The following is an 18,256-nucleotide window of genomic DNA, read 5'->3' on the forward strand; positions in this document are numbered from 1 at the left end:
AAATACATCAATGCGCGTTTGATACGAGAAACTGACCGTACAAACAGGGTTCAGTACAGACATCTATCATATAGACACTGGCCTAAAACAATCGTCTATCATACAGACACTGGCCTAAGACAACGAACTGGGGGCTATCTGCCACCTACCGAACTGAGCACTCTCTATCCTCTCAAACAGAAAAGAAAGGGGGCAACACAGGGAACAGAGGAGCAACAACAGAAGCAGAGGTGGTTACCACAATGGTAACACCTCGTTCCTGCTCCACGACAAAAATGAAGACAGTGTCTTGCAGACTTCGGATGATGAGGAGGCCAAGAACCGTGATGCGATGCACCACCCCGGTGCTGACCCCCAATCATCAGCCATCCTGTCTATGAGCCACAATGAAAAGGACAAGCCGGCCACATCAGCCGGCTCTCCTCCTCTACGGAAGCATCCTCCACGACCGCCTCAAACCCGGCAACCTCCTCGGTCGTCTCTCCCCCTCCTGGATCGACTTCCTCCTCCAAGGCCTTAACGGCAGACCCCATAGGTCCCAAACAATATCCTACAATAAAAAAAAACACAACAAACAAAAAACGTCAGCCGAAATTTCGGCATTACGACGGCATGAAATGGATAAATCCAAACAAAAACAACAACAACCTGCAATGCAAAACAAGGGCAATCCCACCCAAAATCCAACCAAACAAAACCATTCACAACAAAGAAACAAAAACGACTCGCCCCTCTTTTCAAGCAAAAGACGAGTCAAAACCAAAAAAACGGCATTTCAAGACCCATACAAGGTCCGCCAACAAACCAAAATACATTCCCGACACAATGGGGTATTTTTCTACGGCTCAAAAAGGCAATTCATATGCTAATTTGAGCCCAAACCGGTCAAAAATTCAAAAACGACCGCAAAAAGGCAAACTTGATTTTATCACGCCTCAAGGTGACCAAAATTACCGATAAGGTCCATTTCAAGGCAAACTGACTCAATTCAAGCCCAAACAGACGCTTATTTTGTCAGACATAACACCGTCACAAAAGGCAAAAATCCAATTTTGCCCACAATATCTAACGAAGGTCCATAAATGGCGAATACGGGTTTTCCCAACTACAATGCAACCTAGTGGGACCCACTACCCAAGCAAATAAACTTGACATTGCGAAATGAGACGATTTCTCACCTCACTCACGTTTTTCGAGCATAGGGAGCGGGAACGGGGACCAAAATGCAAACTAAAAGCACCCCTATACTCCTAAATAGGTTTCTAACCTAATGCAAGCATCAATTTCACTCGAAATGGGCTCAATCAAAAACGCCCAATTCCATTTTTTAGGGTAAAATTCGCCTTAATTCAATCAAATTAAAGATCAACAAATTTAAATGGATTCAAGAGGAAATACATACCTTGAGATGACATTGTTGATTATGGCACGAGTGGAAGCTAGCGAAGGTCCTTCCATGGCGATTTTTGCGGGTTTTTGGTCGAATGAAAAAGACGAGATGATGAATGGTATGCAGCCTGAACTCGCGTCTTTTACAGAAAAATGCCTTTCCTTGAGCTAGTTAATCAAGTGCCTGCCTATACTAAATTCATGAAACAACTCTTGTCTAAGAAAAAGTCACTTGAAAATGTGCATACTGTCGCATTAACCAAAGAGTCATGCTCTTATTTATCTCACACTGCACCTCACAAGCTAGAAGACCCGAGTAGTTTTTCTGTTCTCTGCAATATAGGTACCTTCTCTATTGAAAAGGCATTATGTGACTTAGGAGCTAGTATAAGTGTAATGCCCTTGAGTCTTGCTAGGAAGCTCAAATTGACTAGGTTCACAGTGACAGACATGACAGTACAGATGGCTGACCGATCTGCGGTCCAGCCAATAGGAGTCTTAGAGGACATCCCCGTGCAAATAGGGAAGTTCTTCTTCCCTGTTGACTTCGTCGTACTTGACATGCCTGAGGATGCCCATATTCCTATTATTTTGGGTAGGCCATTTCTGCACACTGCTAGTGCAGTCATAGATGTTGGTTCGGGTACCTTGACTTTTAAAGTAGGGAAGCATTCTATTGTCTTTGCCCAACCTGCTAAGAAGAAGGACCCCATGTGGCCTGTGATTTGCAATACGGTTTCTGAAAAGAAATCTTATTTTATACTTCCTGATATGCCTGTCTCTACTCTTATTCCTGTCATAACCCCTCCGCCCCAGATTGGGAGCAAATTGGAGGAAGATTTGTCTATTTCTGATATTGCAGGAGCTGGTTTGGGGAAGGACGAATTGCAAGTTACTCCAGCAGCTAAGAAGCCAATCATCTCACAAGGCGGTCTTGGTTGCCTCAGCTATGGCACTGATGAGGAAGTTGATGAAGAGCGGGTCAAGGCAAGGGAGTCCGACTTAGACTTTGATGAGCAAGAAGAGATCATTGACTGGGGAGATGATGAAAGTGTTGATCCGTTGAGCCATACGGACGTGGAAGCTAAGAAGGGTGCAGCTGATAAGATGAGCATCATTGAGGCTACCTCTAGTAGCCAGAAGCCGACGAAGTGGGCCATACCATGGCCATTCTTGATCAACTATTAGTTGATCAAATGCTTTATCCGACATTTACTTTATTGCTTTTAAGACTATTTACCGTATTTAGTGTGCGCGAGACTTCGCATTTATTTTTGTTGCTTAGGATTTTTATAAGCTTTAGGCTTTACTTTGGGTTTTGCGCAATTTTGGGCGCGTATTATTGTGTACTTGCAGGTTTTTAGACCTCATTAGCTCAAGTAATTGAGCAAATACGAAGAAATCAAAATACGAAGATTTTTCGATCGATCGACCGGGCTATATAGCCGATCGACGTCTCTGCAGATTTCCGGAGCTATTGTTCCTTTCACCTCGGTCGATCGGTCGAGTGATGTGGTCGATCGACCGACCTGCACTTCTTTGTACTGTTTTACGACCACTCTCCTGCTATGTTTGGTCGATTTGCGGAATTAAGGGAGTTTTCTACTCCACTTTATCTTCCGTCACTATTTATTTCTTCTATTTTTCTCAATTTTTCACATAATACCGCTTCATTCTTGCTTTCTCGATTTATGCGTGGTACTTTGTTTGTCTTTTCAGGTACTTATTTGTAGCACTGCTGGCTACTGAAACCTCCTAGCTCACGCTGATTTGGGGAGGTTTCCTTTGCTGCGCTTTAAGTCTTGTGAGTTCCAGATTTCCACTTCATGTCATATTTATTTGTTTATTTTCTCGCAATTCTCGTTTCTCTTTTCTTCATTACATGATTTTGCACAATGGGGACATTGTGCGATTTGGTTTGGGGAAGGGTTTTGCGTCGCATACCATTTGCTTGCATTCACGTTTACATTTTCTGCTTGCATTGCTTTTTTATTTCATACTTATATACAAAAATCCAAAAAATTGAAAATTTTCAAAAAAAAAATTCAAATAAAATGCACGTTTATTTTAGCATATAGGTTGAGTCGGAACGGTAGTATTTCCATGATGACATTGCATTTGCACCTGTTTTTGCCAAGCCTTGCTTGATTGACATGTTATTAGTAGAATCATATATGCATAATCTACGAGTTTTCGTTAATTTATTTGCTGAACTTGAGACTTGACTTAGATTTTTGGCAAGCTACATCATATTTCTAAGATTTAGAGCCTATAACTGGTGACATCTATGACCGGTTTATTTAGGAATGTGAGTAGTACTCCTTATGAGACATGTCAAATCAATTTGCATAAATATGAACTTAATCTGCTTAATACCTGTATTGCATTCGGTTTGTGGTTAGTTGACACATGTGGTAGAGGTTTTCCTTTATTCATTTTACCCATAAGCTCCACACTGCCAAAAATAGCCTTTTGTCCCATTACTACATCCTACATTTAGCCTGTCCTTTGTCAAGCTAGTAGTCCATGTTCTTGGGATTGTTACTTAGTTTTTGGTAGCATTTGCTCTTATTTGAGATTTTGTTGGGAAGATGAAATGAAGGAGGAAAGAAATAGAATTGAAAAAGAAAAAAAAAGTGAAAAATGATTCGAAAAATGAAAAAAAAGAGTTATGTACTGTTCATAGCAGTCGATCGACTGCCAACTATGGTCGATCGACTGGAGTTCGAAAGAAAAAAGAAAGAATCAATTCGCATAATTCAAGCCTTTATCTTATGGCGATTTTTGCTCCCATGTATTATTTATATCCTATGGGGAGTTAGTTGTTTACTTTTATACCTGGAGACTGTGAGATTTGTGCTTGCTACAGCACCGTTTAATTTGATTTTGAGCAAGAAGTTGGATGTTGCCAAATGGTTCCGTTTGGGTACTAGCTTGATCACCTGTACCTCCACTTTTCCATATATGTTTTGCCTCTTCTTACCCATACCTCACATATCCCATATATACCTCGGCATGTGTCATGGTCTTTTGTTGGTTGGAATGCGTATGTACGGTTGTAGAGATTGTTTTCATATTATATTGCAGGCATGTTCTTATAGGTCGTAGTTAGGTGAGAGTCTCTACAAAATGAATTATTTCTATCCTCTTATATATTCACCTGTGCTTATGTGTGATATGAGCGACCCGTGAGAGTCCGATTTGATAAGTCTCTACAGTTGACGGTTCAGCAGTTTTTAACGACTACATAACTCGTTTGCATGATTCGCATTACTAATTGATTGTTAGTTATTGCATTAAATTGGTTTAGGCTTTACATGTTGCATTTCGCTCTGAGATTGAACTCGTTCCATTAGGTTTTAGGATCGAGTCTAGTTCTTGCTTGGGGACAAGCAAGGGTTTGGTTTGGGGAAGTTTGATGCGTGTCATTTATATGATGTTTTACATCCCATTTTACACGCATTTCAGAGCTCATTCATATAGTTTATGCTACATTTCTCCCTATTCCCGTCTACTTCCGTATTTTTGTACATTATTGCGAAAATGTGAAGAATCCAGTGAAATCGAGCTAAATCCGCCCCCGAGTATCCTGCATTGCATTTGACGTGAAGTATTCGCTTAAGGAACGAGCTTGGTGCGCAATCCAAGGCCCAAAAGACAAATCCACGAGATTATAGAAGTCAAGTAGCGGCTAAAGCGATCGATCGACCACTACCTTCAGTCGATCGACCAACCATCGGGTTCCAGAGGCTACTGTACACTGCTATTCAGTCGATCGACCGGTCACTTCAGTCGATCGACCAAGACGTTATTCCAGACGAGAATTAAAAGATCGAGATTTATCAGGCCCATGAGTTATTAGGTTTAGGAATTATGTTACGTATACTTTCTATATAACGTAACCTAGTTCGACAGATACGATCATCCAGTTATCATCAAGTTTTACATAAAGTTTTACATACAGTTCTTTAGAAATAATTAGGTTCGAGATTACTTTCGGTATTGAATACAATTCGCTTTGTCATTCGGCTTTGTTCTTTTCCTTCGCAATTCACACGGTACTCTCTGGTTTTATTCTGTTATTTTATGTTCGTTCATAGTTGTCGAATTGCTAGATCAGTTCCCAAGCCGAATTGCCATCTTTTGTTAATTGTTTATTTTACCGTTTTAAGCATGAATTCCGTAGTTTTAATCCTTAATATTATTGTTGCCTTTAATTTCAGTATGAGTAGCTAATTTATTCGTGCTAGGATGTAGGGGAATTGTAGTGTAGGCGGCAATATAATGAACACGGCCTGATTCGCGTGTTGGTCGATCGACCGCCATGTCTGGTCGATCGACTGACCACGTGAGGTTTACCTTCGTTTTAATTGATTTAAATGTTATATTTGACGAATCGAGTGCACGCGACTAGTTGAATGCTTAATATATGACTGGCCCATTAGATCGAGAGATAGGGACAGTTGTTAGATCACCAATTGAAATTACTAAACTATGCTGCGATCGAAAGATAGGTAAAGTTTAGGCCGTTAGTCACTTTACAGGACGAGAGTCAGTATTAGTGATATTAGGGACTTATAGCGAGATCGAAAGATGCTATCTGTTAAGAGTGGACTGAGAGGACCTCTTTATTTTCCGCCTCATGTGTTTGATTTAGACCTGTTTAGTATGCTGCCGCCGAAACTATAACGAACCGACCATCCTAGTACCTCTTTTTATACTTGATTTTATATATTTCGTTAGTTTAAATTTCTTTTATTGTTATTAGCTATAGACCAAACTCAATCGAACCCCCACCTTATTGTTACCTTAGACCGAATTTAAACAACTAGAAATTACGTCTGCCTCTCTGTGGTTCGACCCGACTGCCGCTAGCTATAGTTGTAGTTGGAGATTATAAATTTATTTTTGACACCTCACGACGGGAATTAATAATGATGATTATTCGAGTCTAGTTCTTCAAATCAACAAATGCGGTCTAAACGACCCCCTTTAAATCAAACCGGGTTCAAATACCCATTTTCAACACGTTTTATAACGTTTTCTAAAAGGTCAGAACACGGCACATAAACCGTGGGCTAACCCGCGCCTAAACAGGCCCTCCATTTCTCACTTTCAAAACCAGAGGGAGGCCCCTTACACCGCCGGCTGGCTCGCGCCTCATATAGCCGTCTGGTACAGGGCCTGTTCCTTTCCAACATTAGTCCAGGACGATCCCAACTCCGGTTAACTCGGATATAGGACGGATCAGATGACTATTTGATTATTCAAAAATCATATTTGCAAAATACCTTACTAAGACAAATGGATCATGTTATGCACCCTAAACCTAATACGGTAAATGGATGTTTAATTTCCGTCTTGCATGCAAATCAATCATTAATCCAACTCGACATCTTATACTTGATACTTGGATTAAATCAACCGATTTAGAAAGCTCTCACATGTTAAGTTTAAATTATTGGATGCGCATTCATGCATTTAAACAGTTTTATCAACTTTTGCATTCAACCAACCAAGATCGATCAGTAGAGGCCGCTAACGCGGGCGGGATTGGGTGTCTGATTAAAGGGCTTCCCAATACGTACCTTCACCTCTTACTCAGAAACTTTGGATAGTGGACGACTTTATCCAGGGCGTACGAGAGTCATTCTAGAGATAGGATGCTAAAGAGGGACGATTTCCTTATCTTTAGTACCTATGTCAAACGCTGCTTTGTGCTTCGATTTGACCGAGGTATAAAGTGGATTTCGAACGGGTTCCAGGCATCCCATAATTTCTTGGTGGCGACTCCGAACATCTCTAATCGTTTCGAGACCCTTACCGAGACGAAACCGACCAATCTAAAACGATCCGGTCGAAAGCATTTTTACGCCGCCGAGCGTGGCTTTCAAAAGACCGCTATACGTCCACAGATTTGGCTTGGCGTGTAGGTGGCCCATGTCCACAATGACAAACGAATCATTTAACAAATAAACACAATATCGAAACTGGGTAGGATAAACCTACCTTTTAGCAATCCTATCAAATAAGCAAGCAAACGGATATAAATGCACTCCTCCATAAAATTGGCACCTAATTACGATAATTAAATATAATTACTAACTAATCTAATTAAATTAAATACGAATAAATTAATTAAATAAAACTTGTCTTAAGCTATTCAAATCCCCTCTTAAACGCGCTATCCAAATCCCGCTCATACAACCCATAAAGCCGCCCCAAAACAGTCCAACCACCGCCACCATAACGGCCAGCCACCAACTACCGTCACCACTACCTTACACCACCACGTTCACGGCCCCCACAACCACAACAACACAAAGCAACAACACAACCACACAAACACACCCAACCTGCTCGTCGGCCACTGCCGGCCGACCCCAGCCATCATCGTGGCCTCCTCTTACCACGGTGGACCCAGCAGCCGACCACCACGCCAGAGGTGCAGCCACCACGACACAAATAACAACATACAACAACAACAATCTCGACCATCTACCCATACACCCTTCTTTACCACCTCTTTCCCGCCACCACAACCTCCCAAACCACCACTACGCAACTCCCCTGACAACCCACAACAATCACCGCCCTAGCCGCCCCCGGGTCAGTCACGGTTTATGGGTCAAAACCCCGCCCAAAGATCGGTACAAAAACAGCAACGAAACACCATAAAAATCTCGGTCAAACTCGAGATTTAGTGCTCAACGGTGGTCAAGACTCAGTCAAAGACAGTCAGAGATGAGTCGGGGTCAAGGCGGGTCAACGGTATTAATTAAATAATATATAAACTAGTTTAAGACGGTTTACCTTACGATCTCGAGGCGGAGGGACAAAAGACGATCTTCCCTTTTTCTCCCTTTTCTTCTCTTTTTCCGTTTTCTTCTTTCTCTCTGAATTTGTGTGGTGGGAAATGAGATTTTGCTTGGATATGGTATGGGTAAGATGGGTGGATGAGGTGGGGAGTATATATAATGTTAGTTAGTATGGTATAAGTATATTTATACATGCATAGTATATCGTATTGCATATTATTATTATCATTACAACTTATTATTATTATTATTATTATTTATTATATTATTCCGTCTCATACATAATTGGTAAAAATAATATAAAATATATAATTATGAAATACAGGGTATTACAATGGACACTTCCTCACATATCTCTCCTGAAAAGTCGGCAAAGTACTCCTCTAATAAAAAGAGAGCTATAAATAAATTGCATATTTCGTCACAGGATTACGATAATTTGTTACTTGGAAAGGGTCTCTCCTTTTTCCATGCAGGTTATTTGTCTTTCATGAGGGTTCGACCCCTCATCCCTGGAAATTCTATCCAGACGGGAACTCCCCGTGAAGATATTTCAAGGGCAGCAGAAGTTCCCCTCTCTTCTCCTTTTCCTAAGGAGCTCGTCGAGCATTCAACGCCTATTCTCGACAATAATAAGTTGGTTTAAGAAGGCGCTGTTCTCCAAATTTCTAAACATAAGCGGATATCATCAGACTCCGCTCAAGTGAGCAAGGTTTCTGCGGTTGAGTTCCAGTTTGTTGCGGTTACGGAAAGTAAGAATAAGAGTTGCAGACGTAAGGTGGATTATTCCAACCGTCGAAGTCAGGAGATCGCAGGTGGTGTTTATTTGAAGAAAAGATCGTCCGTTTCTGTGGATTATTCTCTTTTTCTTTGCAGGTTTAGCAAGAAAAATGCAGTGGTTACACGGGCTAAAAAAAAGGCGGCAGACCTTTTCAACTTCGACGCCTTTTATCATACTCCCTGCAAAAAATGTCGTCTCAGTAAATCTACTTCAATATTATATGTATTTTTAGTTCGGTTAGTTGGAATTTTAGTAGTTTAAAAGACTCCGGTACTCTGAGATTTGTTGTGTAATTGACTTTTCTTTAGTTTAATCTTAGTTTATTATTGTCAAAAAAAAATTTTTTAGGCAAAATGACATGTTTCAAGTAGCAAAACAGAAAACAAAAAGAAGGAGAAATTATGTAGATCAGACGTTGACCTCTTGTGGTCTTTAGTTTTAAGGTTGAAGTATGATGAACAAAGGTGGTTGGTTAAGGAATGATCTTCCTTGAGTTGGCCAATACTTTCCATTGCAATTAAGATAATATTAAGTTAATGGAAAGAGAGAAGGCATGAGAGGGATCCCATAAATCACAAATTCTCAATTGCATACTTTGTCGGCCATTTTTACTCTCAATGTCTCTCTTCCAATCATCTTTCTTATAAATCACACAAAACGCTAATGATCTGTATTTACATATTCTATATACTAAGGCATTGTTTAGTTGTCGATTGGAAAACTTCATAGGAATATCGAAATCATGAAAACTAAATTCCCATATAAAATTTATGTGAATTTATAAAATATGTTTAGTTGCGCATATAGCAATTCAATTATACCGTAGTTTGCAATTACCTAGGAAGTAGGAAGTAGGTAATTCAACTCCTCTATTTTCCCAAAAAAGGGGCAACCAAACAACCCTTCAATTTTGCAAATAATGAGATTTTCCATTTTCTACACTTTGAAGGGTAACCAAACAAAGCCTAAGAGAATAAAAATTCTTCAAAGTTTTTCTTCCAAAAAGCATCAACTTAAATAAGAAAACAAAAAGACTTCTTTCATTAAAATATTATCATTTTATCAAAATATAATCTTTTACTCAAATTATAATATTTTCATTATAATCTTTTAATTAAAATAAGATAAATTCGCTATAACTTATAAAGTTTAAATTTCTAAATTTTTATTATTGTTATTATTATATGTTAGTGAATGACTTGCATACTTCTTAGAACTTTAAACTGATATTATTAACTTCGTCAAAAAAAAAATCATTAAATAGTTTGAGAAATATTATAAATTTTAATCATTTGTTTAATGATAAAGACAAAAAAATAATTTTTTCATTAAATATATATATTTTATAATTTTACTCAATTATGTTGATTAGTTTAAAATTCAATTTTTATTTTCTCATATCAAAATATATGAGATGTTTGACAAATTAATGACATTGAAAATTCATAAATAATAACTAAAAATAAAAATATATATATATTTAACGCGAATGTGCAAGATGTACTCTAACTTATAATAATAACTAGGTTTTGTGTCTGGCTTCACCCGGGCTACCTCTATTTACCATTAAATTTTATTTTCAATGAAATAAACTAGGTTGGAGTTGTCTAACTCACACGTTTACTATTTGTAATATATTTTTCAACGGCATATCTTGTAATTATGATGAAATGTAAAATTTATTTTCAAATTATGAGACACGCTCACTACCCCGCTATTAATATTATTACTTTCACGACATTCTTTCTTAATATCATTACGTTCACTACTCCCGTGGTTACTATTGTTTCTTTTACTAATTCCTCCTTTTCTATTAAATTCATTAATCCCGTTAATTTTATCCGGCCTATATTTAAATGAATAAAATATTTCCTTGAGTCGATTGGTTATTTAATTGTTCATATTTTTTCTCATTGTTACCACTATTACTTTCACTACATTCGTAGTTACTTTCACTACTCCCACGATCATTATTATAACTGTCACTACTCTCACATTAATACCGTTAATTTTATTAATCTCATTGCTGCTACTATTACTTTTACTACATTTAATTTAATGTATAATTCTATGATGATACTAACTAATTCCATAAGTGATGCATGTTAATTTCAAGGAAAATCACTAAATTCTTGTGTTTTCTAAATTTAGTTTAATGTAATTTCCATAAATATTCTTTGTCAAAGCATCTTTATATTATACTTTTAACCAAAACTATATAATATTACATTGAGATCCCTTTATCAGGTCCATCATACAGTGTTATCGATTTAAAACTATATAGTATAATTAATTTTATAGATTTCTTTAATTACATTGAAGTCTCTTAGTTTATGGAATTAATATATAGTATTGATAATACGGTAATTATTTAATAATATGAGAAGATGGGTGTCTCTCTCTTTATGTAGGCCTGTAGTCCTGTAGAGTTGTAGTCATTCCCTTAATGATTACATAATTTACTACATAATTATTATGTTTGAAATTCATGAATTTCTCCAAAACTCATGATATCATATTGGATATGTCTGCTCCCTCCTACCAAATTAATTAAAGTTAAAAAAGTTATCTTAACTTTTGGCCAACAACATTATAATGCATAATGCTTCACATTTCATCAAAAAGTAATACTAATACACTACTACAACTTCATTGCCTAAATCTTTATGTGATCAAAGTCATCAAACTTTATATATAACTTTGTCACTGAATACTAGAAAAGGGTTTCTACTATTTTATATAATAATTTGTTCTAAATGGATTTTGTTGGGTCACCTTCTAAATGACCTATCAATGTATGTTGTTACATTCATTCATTTCTCCACCATTGACTTCCTTATCAATCACTCAAACTTCTCTATTCATACAACAAAACTTGTTTTTCAATGCTCTTATAGCTCTAAAACTCTTACATTCAACTTTTGTTGTGATTTTCAAAACGGGGTTGGTTCATAACGCGAAAACAAGATTATTAAGAGAACGCTTCTGAATATCGAAGATGCTTGACCCTTCTTTAGTATAGCCTTGTTAATAAAGGCTTCAAAACGATTTCAAGAAAGTCAAACTGTTGTATTGGTTTTCGGGTTCTCAACCTGATTCTTGTAATGGGTAAAATTAGTTTGAATAAAGTTTTAGTATCATGTAAGGTGTTGATAGGAATATTTCTTGTATATACCCTTGTCTTTGTGCAAGCAAAAGCTCTCAACTTTGAGGGTCAATGCCTTTTAGAAATAAAAAATAAACTTGTGGATAAATTCAATAATTTGGGTAATTGGAATCCTGGGGACCTTAATCCTTGTGGATGGACTGGTGTAACCTGCAGGAATGATACCATAAACCCGGTAAACCCGGTTGTTCAATCTCTAGTTTTGAGTAGAATGAATCTTTCAGGATCTCTTTCTTCTAGTATTGGTGGATTGCTTCACTTGATTGACTTTGATCTATCCTTTAATGGGTTGTCACAAACTATCCCAAAAGATGTTGGAAACTGCACCAATCTGCAAAGTTTTGCTCTTAATAACAATAACATTCAAGGTAACATCCCTAAAGAGTTGGGCAATCTCTCATCTTTGACTTATTTTAATATATGCAACAATAAGATGTCTGGTTCTCTTCCTGAGGAGCTTGGAAATCTTTCTTCCTTGTCGGATTTTGTGGCGTATACCAATGGTTTTACCGGCACTTTGCCTCGTTCCATTGGGAAGTTAAAGAACCTGAAAACTTTCAGAGTAGGGCAGAATCTGATTTCAGGTAGTATACCGTCAGAAATAGGTGATTGTCTTAAATTGGAGTTGTTTGGTCTTGCTCAAAATCAGTTAACTGGAAGCCTTCCTAAAGAGCTTGGTATGTTGACTAATTTGACACAGTTGATTCTGTGGGATAACCAGCTTTCTGGGGTTATTCCTAGGGAGCTTGGAAACTGCACAAACCTGCAAATTCTCGCGTTATATCAGAATAATCTTGTGGGTGGAATTCCCATGGAGATTATGAACATCAAGTTTCTTACTAATTTGTATCTCTACAGAAATGCTTTGAATGGAACAATTCCTAAAGAGATTGGGAATCTTTCTCTTGGAATTGAGATTGACTTTTCGGAAAATTCATTGACTGGTGAAATTCCTAAAGAGATGGGTCTAATTAAAGGGTTGCAATTGCTATATCTTTTCGAAAATCAGCTGACCGGTGTTATTCCAGAGGAGTTGACGAGGTTGCAGAATTTGTCTAGAGTTGACCTCTCTATAAATAGTCTTACTGGTACAATTCCTGTTGAGTTTCAGTATTTGCCTGATCTATCAATGTTGCAGCTCTACAACAACTCTCTTGGCGGCACAATCCCGCCAAAACTCGGCCAACATAGTCGGCTTTGGATTCTCGACATCTCTTCAAACAACCTTACAGGAAGACTTCCCGTCAACCTTTGTCAAAACTCCAACCTAACTTTCTTAAATGTGGCTTCAAACAACCTTGTTGGAAATATCCCGCCTGGCATCATCACCTGCGCGCCACTTGTACAGCTTCGATTAGCTGCAAATCATTTCACAGGAAGTTTTCCTTCCGATATTTGCAAATTGGTCAACCTTACCTCCATTGACTTGAGCCTTAATGATTTCAGTGGACCGATCCCTTCTGAGATCGGCAACTGTAAGGCTCTACAAAGGCTTCTCATCTCACACAACCATTTCACTTCAACTTTGCCTTCTCAATTGGGTGAACTTAAACAGCTGGTTGCCTTTAATGTCTCTGCTAACTTATTTACTGGAGAAATCCCATTTAATATCTTCAAATGCAGCTTATTACAGCGCCTTGATCTCAGCGAAAACAGCATTTCAGGCACTTTACCTGATGAAATAGGATCCCTGTCTCACTTAGAACTTCTCAAGCTTTCTGACAACAAACTGGCAGGAAGCATTCCTGGAGTATTAGGGAACTTATCTCATTTGACAGAGTTGCAAATGGGTGGAAACTTGTTTTCAGGAGGAATTCCATCAGAATTAGGCAAACTATCAAGCCTGCAAATTGCTTTAAACCTCAGTTATAACAATCTCGCGGGGCTCATTCCTTCGGAGCTTGGAAACCTTAATTTACTTGAGTATCTTTATCTCAATAATAACCATTTGTCTGGCCAAATTCCTAGCTCATTTCAATCCCTATCAAGTTTACTAGGGTGCAATTTTTCTTACAATGACCTCAAAGGTCCTATACCTACCCTACCAGCCTTTCAGGGTGCTTCTGTGACAAGTTTTACCGGAAACAAGGGTCTTTGTGGTGGGCCCCTTGGTGTTTGCAACGATCTAGAGTCTGGTCTACCGCTGCCCAAGAATTCTAAGGGAGGATATCGTCTTGGTAGGATTGTTGCCATAATTTGTACAGTTATAGGTGGTGTTTCTCTTTTTTTCATTGGGGTGCTTATACATTTACTGAGGCGGCCAGTAAAAATCGTTACTCCCTTGCAAGATAAATTGTCGAATGAACGAGAGTCAGATATTTATTTGTACCCAAAAGAAGGATTTACTTTCGATGATCTAATTATAGCTACCAATGATTTTAATGACCGATTTGTGATTGGTAGAGGAGCTTGTGGCACAGTGTACAGAGCGGTAATGTCCACTGGAAGAACTTTTGCTGTTAAGAAGCTGACCTCTAACCGAGAGGATGACAGCATTGAGGAAAGTTTCAGGACTGAAATTTCGACCCTTGGAAAAATTAGGCACCGGAATATAGTCAAGTTGCACGGGTTTTACTTCCACGAGGGTTCTAATTTCTTGCTATATGGGTTCATGTCAAGGGGAAGTCTTGGAGAGATCCTTCATGGGCAATCCTGTAATCTCGACTGGCAAATGAGGTTTTTGATTGCCTTTGGAGCTGCTCAGGGTCTCTCTTATTTGCACCATGATTGCAAGCCTCGGATTGTTCACCGTGATATCAAATCTAACAACATACTTTTAGATGAAAATTTTGAGGCTCATGTTGGCGATTTTGGGTTAGCAAAGGTGGTTGATATGCCACAGTCTAAGTCAGTTTCTGCAATTGCTGGATCTTATGGCTACATTGCTCCTGGTATGCTTTAATCTTTCTTATCGTTTCTTCATTTTATGGATTTTTAGTGAAGCCAAATATGTAGCTGTGCCTAGAACCGTCAAACAGGTATTTCGGGGTCTGGTTAGTTTGGGTAGTTTGTTCGTTCAAGCCTGTTTTGGGCGTGTTATTGTCGAGATTATTTTGGGTACGACTGTACGAGTCAATTTGGGTTGAGTCATCCAGGGCTGGTGGTTATGGGTAAAAGTCTATTCAGGAATGAGTTTGGTCATTCTGGGTCATGTTTATTAAGATTTTTAATCTATGTTTCATTTCGTTATGTAGATATGCATGCTAAATCTTTTACCGCAAATTAGGAAACTATTTCTTCTGAGATTTCGCGTTAAGACTATTAACGGTAAGCATAGAGGGAACAAGATATTGTTGCTAGGAACATAATACTCATGTGTTCGGAAAACTAGATCAACCATTAAGACATTACACGATATAACTTTTGAGATACAAAGAGCGGTGAGTCAGATGACATAAGAACTTACAACAATGGCAGTGATTAGCAAGCAATAAGGACTTTTGAGTTATGATTATTGAAAGCTGATATGTGTATCCATGCTCAACTACTGTTAGTTTGTCAGCATATTTTCTCTAATAGAGTAATATTTGTCTTAATTTACTTGCATTTAATTATTCCATTTTCAGAGTATGCATATAGCATGAAAGTCACAGAAAAATGCGACATATACAGCTACGGCGTGGTGATGCTGGAGCTACTAACAGGAAAGACGCCAGTCCAACCATTAGACCAAGGAGGGGATCTTGTTACTTGGGTGAGAAACTACATTAAAAAGAACTCGATTTCTCGTGGAATATTCGATACTAGGTTAAACTTAGAAGATGAAAGCATTGTTACTCAGATGACCATGGTTTTAAAGATTGCGTTATTGTGTACTACTATGTCTCCGTATGAGCGCCCTTCAATGAGAACTGTTGTGTCCATGCTCATTGATTCTAATGCCCAGGAAGGTCACTATAATCTCTTTCCAACTCGAAGCTATCAAGATGAACCCGTAAAGTAGTTTTTTTTTTTTTTTTTAATGTATATTTAGAATTTAAATTTTTTTCTCTTATGCTCTTCATAGTTGAAAAGGGCGGTATATTAGAGTGTCAACCGTCAATTATGTTGCTCTGTATTAGAGTAATAACCGGCTAAGCAATTCTCAAAGCTTGTATATATGAAATAATTTGAGCCATATCACTTGGAGTTCCATCTACGTGAAACTTGTACCTAAAACACAAATTCTCATTATAGACGGACACTATCCGTCTATACGTATAGACGGATACCATTTTTCCTCACAAAATACTCATTTGCCATAGAGTGGGAAGACACGTAGTGCCCCACACTTGTTCCCCTACCCATTTTATTAGAGTGCTTTTACCCGTCTGTCTTCTTTGCACCCGTCTATACCAAGACCTTTTGTACCTAAATTTGCTATGAATTTATATCATTTTTGTAATACCGTTCAACACTTAAATATTAGGGTTTTTTGATAACTACTACCTTTATACTACACGGTTTTAAGAACTACTACCAAAATAATTTTCGTTTAAAAACTACTACCTGTAAGTTTGATTTTTTTTAAAAACACTACCAAATCTCATCCAAACCCAATAAAACACAATTTTAACCATTTATTTTTGAATTTCCATCTTAAGGTGTAAACTTTATCCCTTTAGCATTACCAATACTATCGTTTGCCAATCATTTTGGGGGAAAATCACTTTAAATTAGTTTCATCTAATTCACCTATCTAACGTAATTAAGGTAAAAAAGTTGCTTAAACTTCATCAAATTAACCAGTTTAAGGGATAAAATTAACAACTTAGGATGGAAATTCAAAAATAAATGGCTGAGATTGTGTTTTATTGAGTTTGGATGAGATTTTGTAGTGTTTTTAAAAAAATTCAAACTTATTGGTAGTAGTTTTTAAGCGAAAATTATTTTGGTAGTAGTTCTTAAAACATGGTAATACAAAGGTAGTAGTTATCAAAAAAACCTAAATATTATAAGATTTTTGGCGGTGTTTGGTAAACAACAAATTGGTAAAATTTCACCATATTCAAAGCGTTTGGCAGGTTTGACTCACCAATCTATTAAATTTTAAGTATTTGGTAATGATATATTGAAACACTAGATTGAGCTCTGACTAGCTAAAAACGTCACTATTTAAAACCGTCAAATTAACAATTTATAACCTCACTAATTACCTACTAATTATTGAAAAGTAAAATGGAAAGTAAGGGTCGAACCCAAAGGAAGGAGATTTGTAATCGGTTTTCAAATGTTTAATTAAAATAGTTGCAATTAATTTAAAAGACAATTGTGTAAAAAGAGGGTTTTTAGTTTGATTCAAAGTGACAAATTAAAACAAGAGTATGAAACAAGGAATCAATTTGAAAGATGGAGATTTATCAATTTTAGGAAGAACTTAACCCAACCCAAATTAATAAACCTCTTATGGTTGATCCTTGACACAATCAATCCCCAACTATCTATTATTAACATATTCTGGAGATAAATCTTCTAAACCTTCTTAATAATGGTCAACAACAAGGAAATCACACTTAATTATTTACCGAACTCATTAACCACCAAGTAAAAATCACATACACTGGTTAAATTAACAAGAAGATAAAGCATGAGAGATTTAATAGGGGTAATTAGACACAATAAAACACAATTAATGCTTAACTTAGGAGGAAACCACACTCACTAATTTAAACTCAAGGTGTTGTAAAGAAAGAATTGAAAGGAAATCACACTTAACAATTCTAACAACAAATAAATTAAGAAACTTGATAAGATTAAGCAAACAAGGAAATCACACTTAATAAGCGTAATCAAATAAGATTTCCAAAATTCAACATTAACACAAGAGATTAACCATAGTAACAATAACTAGGGAAAAATTAGAGTGTCTTACAACCAAAGATTAAACCTTTTTGGATTTGATTAAGCAAATGGATTAGCTCTCCATTCTAGATCTAGAATCCCAAATAAGATGATTATCTCCAATTACAACTTGATTAAAATAAAGTATAAGATAAGACGAAAACCTAGTGTATTCATTTATTTATAGGCTAAACCTAATAGGGGTTAATGACCCTCAAGCGGATGCTTAGCCCGTAAGAAGCAAAACAGAGAGCAGGTGGGGAGCACGGTATACCCAGTATA

General features: G+C 37.3%; 1 protein-coding gene across 1 annotated transcript; it reads left to right on the forward strand.

The window, feature by feature from the left end:
- The first annotated feature begins 11,509 nt into the window (after nucleotides 1-11,509).
- Nucleotides 11,510-16,292, forward strand: LOC141642809 (uncharacterized). Its single transcript, XM_074451751.1, has 2 exons — nucleotides 11,510-15,045; nucleotides 15,721-16,292. Exons 1-2 carry the CDS (start codon nucleotides 12,093-12,095, stop codon nucleotides 16,095-16,097), a joined length of 3,330 nt encoding a protein of 1,109 aa, XP_074307852.1. The 5' UTR covers nucleotides 11,510-12,092; the 3' UTR covers nucleotides 16,098-16,292.
- The last annotated feature ends 1,964 nt before the right edge of the window (nucleotides 16,293-18,256 follow it).

Source organism: Silene latifolia, chromosome 2 (genome assembly GCF_048544455.1).
Source record: "Silene latifolia isolate original U9 population chromosome 2, ASM4854445v1, whole genome shotgun sequence".
NCBI lineage: Eukaryota > Viridiplantae > Streptophyta > Magnoliopsida > Caryophyllales > Caryophyllaceae > Silene > Silene latifolia.